At 43.5% G+C, this 12056-nt stretch overlaps 1 protein-coding gene across 1 annotated transcript in view; it reads left to right on the forward strand.

Annotated features, from left to right (window-relative positions):
• The window catches only part of FBN1 (fibrillin 1), a 622956-nt gene that overhangs the window by 507535 nt on the left and 103365 nt on the right, over positions 1-12056 (forward strand). The window contains exons 42-43 of the mRNA XM_086958277.1: positions 8656-8727; positions 11078-11203. Coding sequence (XP_086814403.1) covers positions 8656-8727; positions 11078-11203 — 198 coding nt within the window. The remainder of the gene's footprint in view (positions 1-8655; positions 8728-11077; positions 11204-12056) is intronic.

Here is a 12056-nt window from a genome sequence, read left to right on the forward strand (position 1 = left end):
CAGGGTATCTTTGATATACTGCAGCCATTTGATCTTTGATGTTGTCCCAACCCCCCTGAAATCCAGAAGGGCTCTTGCATAAATATCAAGTTCAGGGGTGGCCCAAAACCTTCTCTAGAGGGCTAGAGGCCTAATTCTAGCTAAATCCTCGATATGTTGACAACCCAGGTCCAGAAATAAGGGCACCAGGGGGGAAGATTGCAAAGTCCTGTTAAGGCCCTCATAAATTTGTTTTGGGCTATGGCCAGACGAGATAGGTCCTCAGGTCCCCATAATTCTGCGCCTTATAGAATGGCGCTAACCACTTTGGTGTTATATATTGTGAGTGTAGGGGCTATAGGTTTAGTGTGTGGCAGCCTGTTTTCTTTAAGAAGGGCCCCAGCAAGCTGAGCATGCTTCAAAGCAAGCACATCAATTTGCGGTTTCCAGTGCAGCTTTCTAGTCAAAGTTATGCCCAAGTAGGTAAACACATCTGTCTGCTCTAGAGGAACATCATTCATATGGACTCTGTCCCTAACAGCTTTTGATTGTGGAGAACCATAAATTTCGTCTTATCCACGTTCACCTCCAGCTCATGATCGCTGCAGAACTCCTCAAAATGGGACAGGGCCACCTGCAACCCGGATTGGGTCTTAGATAATATCAGAGTATCATCCGCAAACATGAGTAGGGGGAATTTCATTCCCCCAAGAGTTGGAGCATCAGTGGGGCATGTGGAGTAATATTGCACTACCCTGTCTATAAATAGGGAGAACAAGGTAGCCGCGAGGACGCATCCTTGGCGCACACCCTTGTTCACCGGAAATTCATCTGTGACCTCTCCATGTGAGCCCCATCTAACCTTGGCATGGTTGGAATCATGAAGTTTGACTAACAACGATAGGAGCTCCAGGGGCATTCCCACTTCTAAGAAGGCTCGCCGCATTTTATTACGTGGGACGAGGTCAAAAGCTGACTTTAAATCAATGAATGCCGCATATAGCGTGCCACCACCTACGAGGACAACCCTCCAATAGATCATCGCAAACCTCAATACCTGATCAATTGTACTAGTACAGGGCCGAAACCCTGCCTGCATGGGTGATAAAATCTTGGCATCCTCTACCCATGATTGGATCCGGCATAAGACTTATCTAGCGAAGATTTTCTGTATAGAATCTAACAAGCTGATGGGCCTGTAATTACCTGGCATCACTCTGTGCCCCTTTTTATAAAACAGCATGATTACCGCTCCGGTCCAAGTGTCAGGGATAAGCGCACCCCTGGCAATGGAGTTAGCCAAATAGGTAATATAAATCACCCAGTTGTCCTTATCATGGATGAATAAATCCGCAGGCACACAATCGGGCCCCGGGGCCCTGCCTCTTGGAACAAGTGAAATGACGGTCTCAACCTCAGATTTGGTAAATGTCAAAGCTGGGATTGGACTGGATATTTTAAATCCATCTAAAATGGTGTTGGTGTTGGAGATGGAGAACTGGGCCGTAAAATACTCGGCCGACTGATTTGGCGGGACATAATTAATTGGGTTTAAAGGTGTCCTGTCGCTCCCCCATTTCACCAGCTGCCAGAAGTTGGTCATGTTCTTCTCCTTGCTTGCTTGGAGAAGATCGTTCCAACGGTCCTCATCCCACTCTTTTTTGGCCTTAAATTTAATTGCCTTATAACTGGCCCTGGCGTCTCTCACCTCACCCATGTCTTTGGATCTGATGGCGCTAGACAACGCGCGATAAGCCTCTCAAAAGTTCTTGTTATACCAGGAGGCCTTTGTAGCCCCAACCTCTACCTGTTTTTTACATGTTTTGATAAAAAAATGTAGGTTAGAGAACAGGCTCACAATGTACCTGCGGAGAAATTAGGTAAATGTCCGCCTATGTAGGACAACTTTGAAAGAGGTAGATAGTTTGAGATAGTTTGAGGAACCTGGTCCTTCATTACAGCGAGATCCCCTTCATTGTCAATAAGCCTGGACCATCTTACTCTCCTCATGTCGTTAGTTAGGGAAATTGCTGGCAGGGGTTCGCCTACCTGCTCTATACAGTGGTTGTAAGATGTCAAGGCCTTTATTAGCAGGATTAATGGATCATGGTCACTTTCCGGACGTACCTGAACCCTCATGTCAATTAAGGAGTTCCAGGATTCAACATTTAGGAGGATATAGTCAATACGACTACTCCTCCTGACGTAGTTGAAAGTGGAAGCACCCATCCTGTCCGAATCAGTCCTCCCATTAACGGCACGCACACCCCTTTCCAGACACAGCCCTGTAAGTTGAAGGGCTGCTTCTGTCCATTTTTTACCTGGACACAGATCCAAGCACGGAATTCCCCACTGCTTATCTTCATCTGCACCTAGCTGATAATCCTCTGAATCCAACGGTTCAAAGGTGCAATTAAAGTCACCCATAATTATCAAATTGCACTCTGCCCTCCAATTCTCAATAAAGCTGTCCAGGTGATCAACAGTCTCAGGTCACCTCCCTCACGATAAACCTCTGGCGTGCACATTAATAACCAGGGTCACCAAGGCGTGGTTTACCCGTAGCCGTAAGGCCAAGATATCTAGACTGTCAATGGTAACCTCCTCAACCTTTAACCCACTTTGCTGTCTCACCCAGCAAATGAGACCACCGGAGGGTCTACCCCGCCGTCCCCTATTGCTGGCTTCGAGAAGTTTAAAAACCCAGGATGGTGTACTTGGTCCACAGACCAGGACTCCTGGAATGCCAGAAGATCAAATTGATCGACAAACCCGGCCCATTCCCCCAATACAGTTTTGGATTGTATACCTGCGATGTTCCAAGAACCTACTGTCATACCAGTCTGACCTGGTACGACCTGGGGGGAAGGGGGACTTTAGTTCCTTCTCCACCTGAGTACCACAACCCAGAGGGGACTGAATAAATGTGTGACCCGGTGGATAATGGATGACCTTTTTTGCCTGCACTTCCCTACTCGCTCTTCTTTGAGAGGAACAGTCTCTGCCTTGATAACCTAGGTTGGAAGATGGGACATCCTTCGCTAAAGAGATTTCACTATATATGGTAGGGAGCTTCAGTGTTTTGCAAGAGGAAGGGCCATGTCCGGGAACCTTCATGACCCTGGGAGGACTGTGCCCAGTGGTGGTACTAAGATCAGGGCCTGACAGTCAGTCGATATCTTCAAGTGAGGCTAGGGCATTAAATCGGTTAAGGAGGGGAAATGCGGTGGTTACTTTGGCCAGGTGGCTGCAAACTCCTTCACCTTCCATCATAGCTAGAAACGGATATTAGGCAGTAAAAATACCCCAAGGGAAGGACAGAAAACCATCACAGGCAATAACAGTCCCTGCCCTCTCAAAAATTCGCTGAACCAAACCAGGGGAGCCAAAGCTTAAAACCACACAATAACCCCGAAGTGACTAGTATGCCTTCCCAACCCAGGGTACTCTACAAACCATTTTAATTTCTTTGAACAGTTGGTTGTGAAGCCAAATCCTTGAACTCATTAGATGTAAGGCATTATTTCTTAGAGCTGGCCAGTCTGCAGTTACCAACGGCGCCAACTTAGGTGCATTGCCCAAAACTATGGTATAAGGAGTGGCATCCCGGGCAAGATGTAAAAAGGAGGACTCATTTGGAGTATCAGATAGGCCCGATGGGATGGAGGGACGTGGTCGGGAAACCATTGGAGCGGATTGCAACACTAATAAGGAAGACCCCCCTGTAAATCGGGGGCTGGATGACTGGAATCAGAGGCTGGATCAGGAAGATTTCGTTCTTCTAGGAAACCCCACTTGCTAGCTGTTCGCCAGCTCCCCCATGTGAGGCACCACACCCACATGCTATCTGAGCTGTGGCTAGGATAGGGGAAGGCTGTGGTAAAACCTGTCCCAATTTGTACAATCTGCCTTCTATATGGCTCAATTTTTGAGTCAGGGGTGCAAGAAGATCGTCCATGCCCTGCATCAGTCGCTTATAAAGGGAATCCTCAGGCATGTTTAAGGGCCTGCTGATTTCCATACTAGATGGATTAGGTTGAATACATCCATCTTGCTCCCTCTGAACTGCCTTCCATTTCACCCTGGCAGTAGACTGTGGAATAGCCTTGGATTGGCCCCGACCTCTCTTTTTCTTCGACAGGGGTTATCGTTGGCCAGCCTGCAGGGCTTTTTTACCCCGAGTAGTAACCATTGGGGGACATGAGTTAGTAGTGGGGGAGGAGAGGATTCTAATAAAATCCCAGAACCACAACTTTGCCGGCTTCAACTTTGCTGGCTTAGGACAGTTGGTGAAGGTGAAGGTGGGGGGCCTGCGCATGTCGTCACTACCTTAGGGCTCGCCCTCAAGTTTGAGAATGGGGTTAGGGGTTCTAGGGATAGCCTTTGCTTGGTTATTTCGATCTCATGCATCAGAACCGACTCTGCCCTGGACAAGAAGGCATTGAGCGTTCCCACAACCCCCCTCTCCCGTCCCTAGTTTGCGCTTACAGGAGGGCCCCTTCTCCTGGAGACATGACCCAAAATCAATAAATTAATGCAAACCCCTTATACCAAGAAAGTAACAATATGCAAATAAACGTAAGGTGTCTCAGCCCGACCCTACCAGTTACAGAAAGGCCCGCGCTGCGGGCGCTGCGGGCGCTGCGGTCGCTGCGGTCGCTGCGGGCGCTGCGGGCCACCGGCCCCCTTTTCAGTGCCTCCTGGCAACATGCGCTATTCTCCTTGTCAACCCCTTCAATAGACGTAAAAGTGGAGGACTACGCAGCCGCTCAGGGGGGTGGCCCTGCCCTGCCTCTTCCTGTCGAGGGTCAGCGGCGGGATGGGCCCGCCCTTGGCCCGGGCTTTGCCCAGGCAGTGCAGGGCACACTCGCATGCGTCCTGCGCTGCGGGAGCCCCTGAGCGTTTTTAAAGCACCTCCTGGCACTTTGCTGTGACGCAAATGATGAACGCCACAGGGGGACGCTGGGAATTGTAGTCCCCGGCAATAGCTTGATTGCGGGAGCTGTGTGGTGGCAAGGGCAGCATTGCAGTCCCCTCGGACTGGTTCTGGCGAGGCAAGGTGAGTTCCATCGATTGCAGCAAGGATTCGGCGAGAGATCCAGGCTGAGGGACCCCTTGAGCCTTTTTAAAGCGCCTCCTGGCGCTTCGCTGTGATGCAGATGATGGGCGCCACAGGGGTACGCTGGGAATTGTAGTCCCCGGCACAAGCTTGATTGCGGGAGCTGCGTGGCGGCAAGGGCAGCGTTGCATTCCCTTCAGACTGGTTCTGGTGAGGCAAGGTGAGTTCCAGCGATAGCAGCAAGGATTCGGCGAGAGATCCGTGCTGCGGGAGCCCTTGAGCGTTTTTAAAGCGCCTCCTGGTGCTTCGTTGTGACGCAGATGATGGGCACCACAGGGGGATGCTGGGAATTGTAGTACCCGGCACTAGTTTGATTGCGGGAGCTGCGTTGTGGCATGGGCAGCGTTGCAGTCCCCTTGGACTGGTTCTGGCGAGGCAAGGTGAGTTCCAGTGATAGCAGCAACGATTCTGCGGGAGACCAGCACTGCAGGAGCACTTGAGTGTTTTTAAAGTGCCTCCTACCGCTTCGCTGTGACGCAGAGGATGAGCGACACAGGGGGATGCTGGAAATTGTAGTCCCCGGCACTAGCTTGATTGCGGGAGCTGCGTGGCGGCAAGGGCAGCGTTGCAGTCCCCTCAGACTGGTTCTGGCGAGGCAAGGTGAGTTCCAGCGATAGCAGCAAGGATTCAGCGACAATAGCTAATTCAGTGTTTTTGGGGCAAACATCTGTTCTGCTACAAATTGCAAATTAACGTCTGAGCTGGTACTCTGAGTTCTGAAAGGTTGGTACAGAAATGGGAGCGTTCCATGCACTGCCACAAGCTGTGGAGGGGCAGGGTGACATCAAATATCAGAAACAACTGTTACAACAATTTACTTTGTTGGTGTTCGTGCTATTCGCAGTGTGCCTTCCTGACGCCTCGTATCTTACTGCTCTAGGGACACTCCTTGCTACTACTCTGTGTCAGGTGAAGAATCTGCTAACGTGTATGGAAGCACCTCGCTCAGATACGAGATCTCTGCATGTAAATCCTAGACGACTCTACATTTATACGTTACCCATATAAAACGACCTTATGATAAATGTAAATATACCAAATGGAGTTTAGTTTTAAGCCTATATTGAACTTGTTGTGGGTATCAGAACACATTGATTGGACATGTGATAGCAGGATTCAAGTGTAAAAGTTCAAAATTAACAGCAAGTGAGACCCCCAAAAATATGAAAACCTGTGGTTGGCCACCCCAAAAGGGATCACTTTCCAATACTGACACATACCCATTCTGTGCAGTAACTTGCTTGGTATTCATTGTGCTGATGAGGAGTGGCGCACAGCAATGTCAGAAACTGGACATCCATGGAAATCGCCTAACTTCAACCGCCTCCCAGCCTCAGGGTAAACAGTACACCTTGTGTACAAAAACACACACAAGGGCTATTCCTCTGTGAATGAGTTACAGTGCACCCCTACCAAACATTCCCTGGGACAGGTGGTCTGATGTACTCTATGGAGCAGCCCGTTCATAATTGAGCAGTGGGACAAATGCCTTTGGATTAAGCATAAAATAGACATTTCTTCTCTATAGTTCCAGTGGCTTGTTATGTAAAACAGTGATTAGACTGTAATTCTGAGGAGCACATCACTTTTGCACTGCGCTTAATGCATTAACATTCATTGTGCAATGTTGCCTAATACACAGCAAAATTGAAAGTGGTACTTAGTAGACAATAGTCATGCTAGTAGGCTGCAACAAGCGCATAAAGGATTAGGTATCCAACAACAGTACTTTCAAAGACTGAAATTCATATGATGTCCATATACTGACCGTACTTTCCTTTCCTTTTGTTTCTTTTATTGAGTCTTTGCTATCATTTGTTTGCTGATTAGCATCTCACCCAAACTGGTACACTTTGTTCAACATTGTGGCTTCATTCTGGACTTGCAATCCTTCCTGTATGGTCACAATTTCAAGTCGTTTCAGATTGTTGCTTTACAACTTTATCAGGAAAGTAAAGTATTGTAATTCCATTCTTCATATCAGAGTTGCCAGCTAGGTCTTAAGTCATGTGTCACAGTGATGGAGACAATATTCCACTTTCCTATCTAGCTCACACCATTGTCATACCTGATGATATACTGTTATGCTATGATGTCTATTTCAGTAAAGCTGGTTATAATGATTTTATCTTATCATACCTGTTCTTGTCCCTCTCCACTATTGTCCTCTTGTGAGTTGCGCTTCTTCCCCACTGCACTATTGTATTAGAAGTGTTTCTCCTCTGCCATCCTGTGTAACTTAATGAGCATCTGCATAGAACATAGCACTTTTCTGAACCAATATGCTGTCCACTAAGAAAGACTGCTTGTGCAAACAGGAAAGACCAGAAATCAGATCTTGTTAGCTTTCGCCTTCAAGTTTAGGGATGTTCTGCTCTTGGGTGACCAATTGGCTTCATTTACCTACATTTCTAAAGTAGTTAACAATCCCACATTTCATCCTGCACCTATAAAAAGAAGACTAGTAAATTTTCAACATTTAGTGCCCTAGGTTTATCGTTCCTCTGATCATTTTTTCTATTCTTTAGTGAATTACTGCTACTTGTAGGCTTGCATGATTCTTTCATGAATTTAATAGATAAATAAATATATTCAATTTTCCTCATTGCTTTTTCTTTTGATATCTTTTGATTGCGGACTCCCCTTTTCTGGTTAGAAGCCAGAGTATGTTGCAATCAAAACATATATGAGATCTTTAAAATGTATGGGAACCGTCCAGTCTTATTACAGAATTGTGATCTAAATGGCACTACAAGTGAATCTACATGTGCTTTATCTCAAAATTGTTTATCAGACTTGCTTCACATCAGTCTTTTTTTCGCCCAGTCTTGCACATGCTTGCTAAATAACAACATGGTTTGCATGGCCTCTACTGTATGCAAGCAGAGCTTTGTATTAGACTTTGTGTAGCCAAAATTACAATATCTATTAATGGATTACAAAATGTATTCCTTAGTAACATACCACAGTTTTCTTAATCGCCACTCTGACTTACACTAGGCTAGCTTTACTACAATATTAATTCACCACAACTCCAATTCCTTTACTCTGGCCATTTTCCCCACATCCAGGTATTAGACTGGCCTTGCATTAAACCAGACTTACTTTGCCAGTATTTCTTACTATACCCCAGCAGTGCATTAAGTCAATCTTATTTAACTGGGGCCTCATTTAATTCGTGCCTTGATTTACCGTAATTGTTTTTACCATGTACCTATTTTCATCTATTACTGCATTGCTCTTGCCTTGCTTTGCATCACGTTACATTTATCCCAGTCTTGTTTCACTACACTAATGTTGTAATGATTCTGATAGCCAGTTCCACAGTGCACAGTCTTAATGCAAGCACAAATAAGGTCCATAACTAAGGCAACACATCTACACCAATCCCACAGAAAAGTCAAACTTGCTGCAAAGCCATTAACACTTTCAAGGTATTGGTTTTAAAAAGGTTTACTAACGATCAGAAACCAGAAACAAGGAAGTTGTACTGTCAAATAGCAGATGAATGTAATAGTATTATTTACCCATTTTCACTATCTCTTCTTTTGCTGTAGATGAATTCACATCTTTCTGCGGAAGCCAGAGGCCTGGTTTTGTCATTGATATTTACACTGGACTACCAGTTGGTGAGTAATTATTTCTATCTTCTGATTATGTCCAATCTACTCTCTAGGATTTCGAAAAAGAAAAAAAAATATTATATTTTTCAGGAAATAAAAATGTGACATGTCATCCGATTGTGTTCATCTTTAGCAGATTTGTTCTGTCAATCACAATATTGTATGTGCTTAGGACTGTACAGTCCATAGAGCGGGTACATTTAAAATGTTAAATTCAAAAAACGTGAAAATGATTTCGGAAAGTTTGAATTAGTCATAAGCAAATTACACTAATGAGCTCCAACGAGAATAAAATGTGCCTACAGTCTTGTAGCTCGTTCAAGAGTCAAATATTCGTTGGGTGATTATTTAAATTGGCATATGCTGCTATACTAGAGTATAACATGGGACTAAAACGAAGTTGAAATAGACATCTGAGGGTCTTTAATGAAAACGTATGCAACTGGCCTCTGGTTTATGGTAAGAACACAAGCGTGGAGATACCCCTTCGGGGGTCGAATTCCTGCGCTATATAAGAAAATAAATAAATAAATAAACTGCAATACCTACAAAATGTATATATTATAGAAATGAACATTTCTGGAAGAAATCAAGAAAAATATGACATTAGTATGAGAATGCTGTGTTTTATTTGGAGAATACGAACAAAGAGAAAAAATAAAGCTTACATAACAATTCTACTGTTACTAGGTTTATATTTGTTAACATTATAAATAGTGTGGGCCTTGCCACAAGGCTAGATAAGCACCTCAGGCAGAACTCTAAACATACAAAAGGAAGGGCTTAATAGCTTCTCAGAGATGCAAAGGTTCAGAAAACCTAGTGGAGGGGAATAGATGCTAGTACTGCAAAGTCTGGTTTACAGAAAGAGCATTCATGTCACATAGGATGAGAAGCTGGATTCAAATGCTAGGAAATATTGAACCAACTCAGTTTTTAATCGTTTGCTCATTGATCATGATTAATTGTTTTAGTAGTTTTCATACATAAAGTATCTATGCAACTTGTAGCTATACTTACTCTGAAAGGAGCTTTTCAGAACACTGCTAAGAAGCTATGTCCTATGTAAGACAGGCACTTTATTCTTCGATGGCATAACATCACTACCTCACGAATAAGCCGTTGCAGGCTACATGGCATTGGGCTAAAGAAAGGCAATTGATTTCCTTAAGGTAACTGATGGCTATGACATGCATTAGGTCTGTACATAGATAAATGGCGTATCCACCTTCCTGGTGTTCAGGTGTGACTTTCCAATGAAACTCGGAAACTTATTCTAAAATGTTATGGGTAAAACTCATGCAGATTTCTCTTAAGAACTTACATCCGCAGAGTGCATGTTTTGTATGTGCCAGTTTTTGCACTTTGACAAAATTACAACATATGGGAAAATTGAGAATACAAATTTATCTATGTTTCAATGGGGGTTTGAAATGAAGACATGACAATGGAAGATAGGTAAAGGCCTAACTGGAATTCAACTGGGTTCACATAAAACAGACTGAATAATCTTGTCCAATCTTGTGTAGCATTATTGTGAAGTGTCAGAAGTCGAAATTGTGTCCCACTTAAAAGTCAGTTATGTGAGTTCACTCTTTAAATCGAATCTTGTAAGAAAAGAGGTAATACTATTTGAGGAGAATCTTTTTAAGACAAATACAGTTTAATTGTTTTTAATAGTACATTTGTTCAAAAGGAGTCTTTCTGATGTCTGTATTTTCATTATCATAGGAAAGGGATTTCCATTAAACTTAGAGGGAGTACCAGGGATGAGATGCTATTTTTGGTGTACAGGTTATTTAATACCTGTACTGAGAATGTATTTCAAATGGCTGCTTATTTAATATATGAAAACACATTTTCTGTGTGGAAACCCAGCTGAATAAATGGATTCTCCAGAATTTATTTACCCCCTTTGGATTTTTCGATATTAGACTATTTGCTTCCAGTGGAAAAAACACGGTGGATTCTACAATTTAATTCAATGTTATAACTTGAAGTGGTACATGTTAGTCAAGTGTTCTTTCCTGCAAATTCAGTCAATTGGAAATTAGCTATCTAGAGGTCTTCATAGGATCTTCTAGAAATCATCTGCAACTAGTCAACTCAATCTTTCAGTGTAATTAAGCCAATTAACTCTATTTTTTTTTTTTTGTTCTCCCAAAAGGTTTATTTTACAAGAATGTAAATTTCACTATCCATGATATCACTGCATGGGAGTCAAAAGTAATCATTAATCTGACAGGTTTCAATAAATGAATGCTCCTTGTGCCTGCCTTTCACATGTAGATATGTTGGGAACAAAGAGTCCTTATTGTGAAGACCTTCCTTTGACTATGTGTTTTTCCTGTTTCAGATATTGATGAGTGCCGGGAGATCCCTGGAGTTTGTGAGAATGGAGTTTGCATTAACATGGTGGGCAGCTTCCGGTGTGAATGTCCCATGGGATTTGTCTACAACGACAAGCTGCTGGTCTGCGAAGGTAATAATTTCACATGTTCCAAGTTGAACCCCAGAGTTTAGCACCTGATAACCACAATTGCATCAATGCCCATTTGCATTAACAGGTAAAGTGTACATAGTGAACAAATATGGCCAATCCAAAGTTTTGCATTCTTACACTCAAATAATTCTTTCTTATTGTCTTGAGGTATCTGAACACATTAGGGCCAATTTACAAAATAAGTAGTTGATGTACACTTGGAGATTTACATCTTTATTCATTTGTAGTTTTATTACTTTTTGGAATTCATGAATTATGCGTAGAAATCAAGTGGAAAGCCATGACGAGTGCTGGTTTTCGTATGGATATCTTGGAAAATCATGTGTGTGATTTTCAAATTGTAATCCTATTCCTGGTCTATGGAGATTCTTTGACACAGAATTTTGCACTTGGTGGAATAGAATCCCTCGTGCAAATGCACATTTTTTTATTGTTTTTTCTTTGCGGGAAAAATATTTTTCCCATGGAGAAACAAATCCCTTCCCCATCCCCCACGCAATTTTGGATGATTCCCTCAACTTCCCTTCCTGGCAAGGGCTGGGTAGGATTAAAAATAGGACCGCCAAGAATCTCTTTCTGAAATCTTGGTGGGTATAGGGAAGGTAAATACGGCACCATAGGAGATTGCTGCATTTATTGTGAAAAGCAGGAAATGTCAAACATTATTGTGTAGTTTCAGTACCGTTCTGGAATGATAAGCTCGTATTTGTAACAAGTAATTCCATGTGTATTAAAGTTTAGATGACATTTAATAGTCAGACGATCCCTGCAGAAGGTAGGTTGGCTGGGCTTTGTGGATTTTGAAAAACCACACAAGGAAATTCCTTGTGAG

This window comes from Lissotriton vulgaris, chromosome 2_1 (genome assembly GCF_964263255.1).
Source record: "Lissotriton vulgaris chromosome 2_1, aLisVul1.2, whole genome shotgun sequence".
Lineage (NCBI taxonomy): Eukaryota > Metazoa > Chordata > Amphibia > Caudata > Salamandridae > Lissotriton > Lissotriton vulgaris.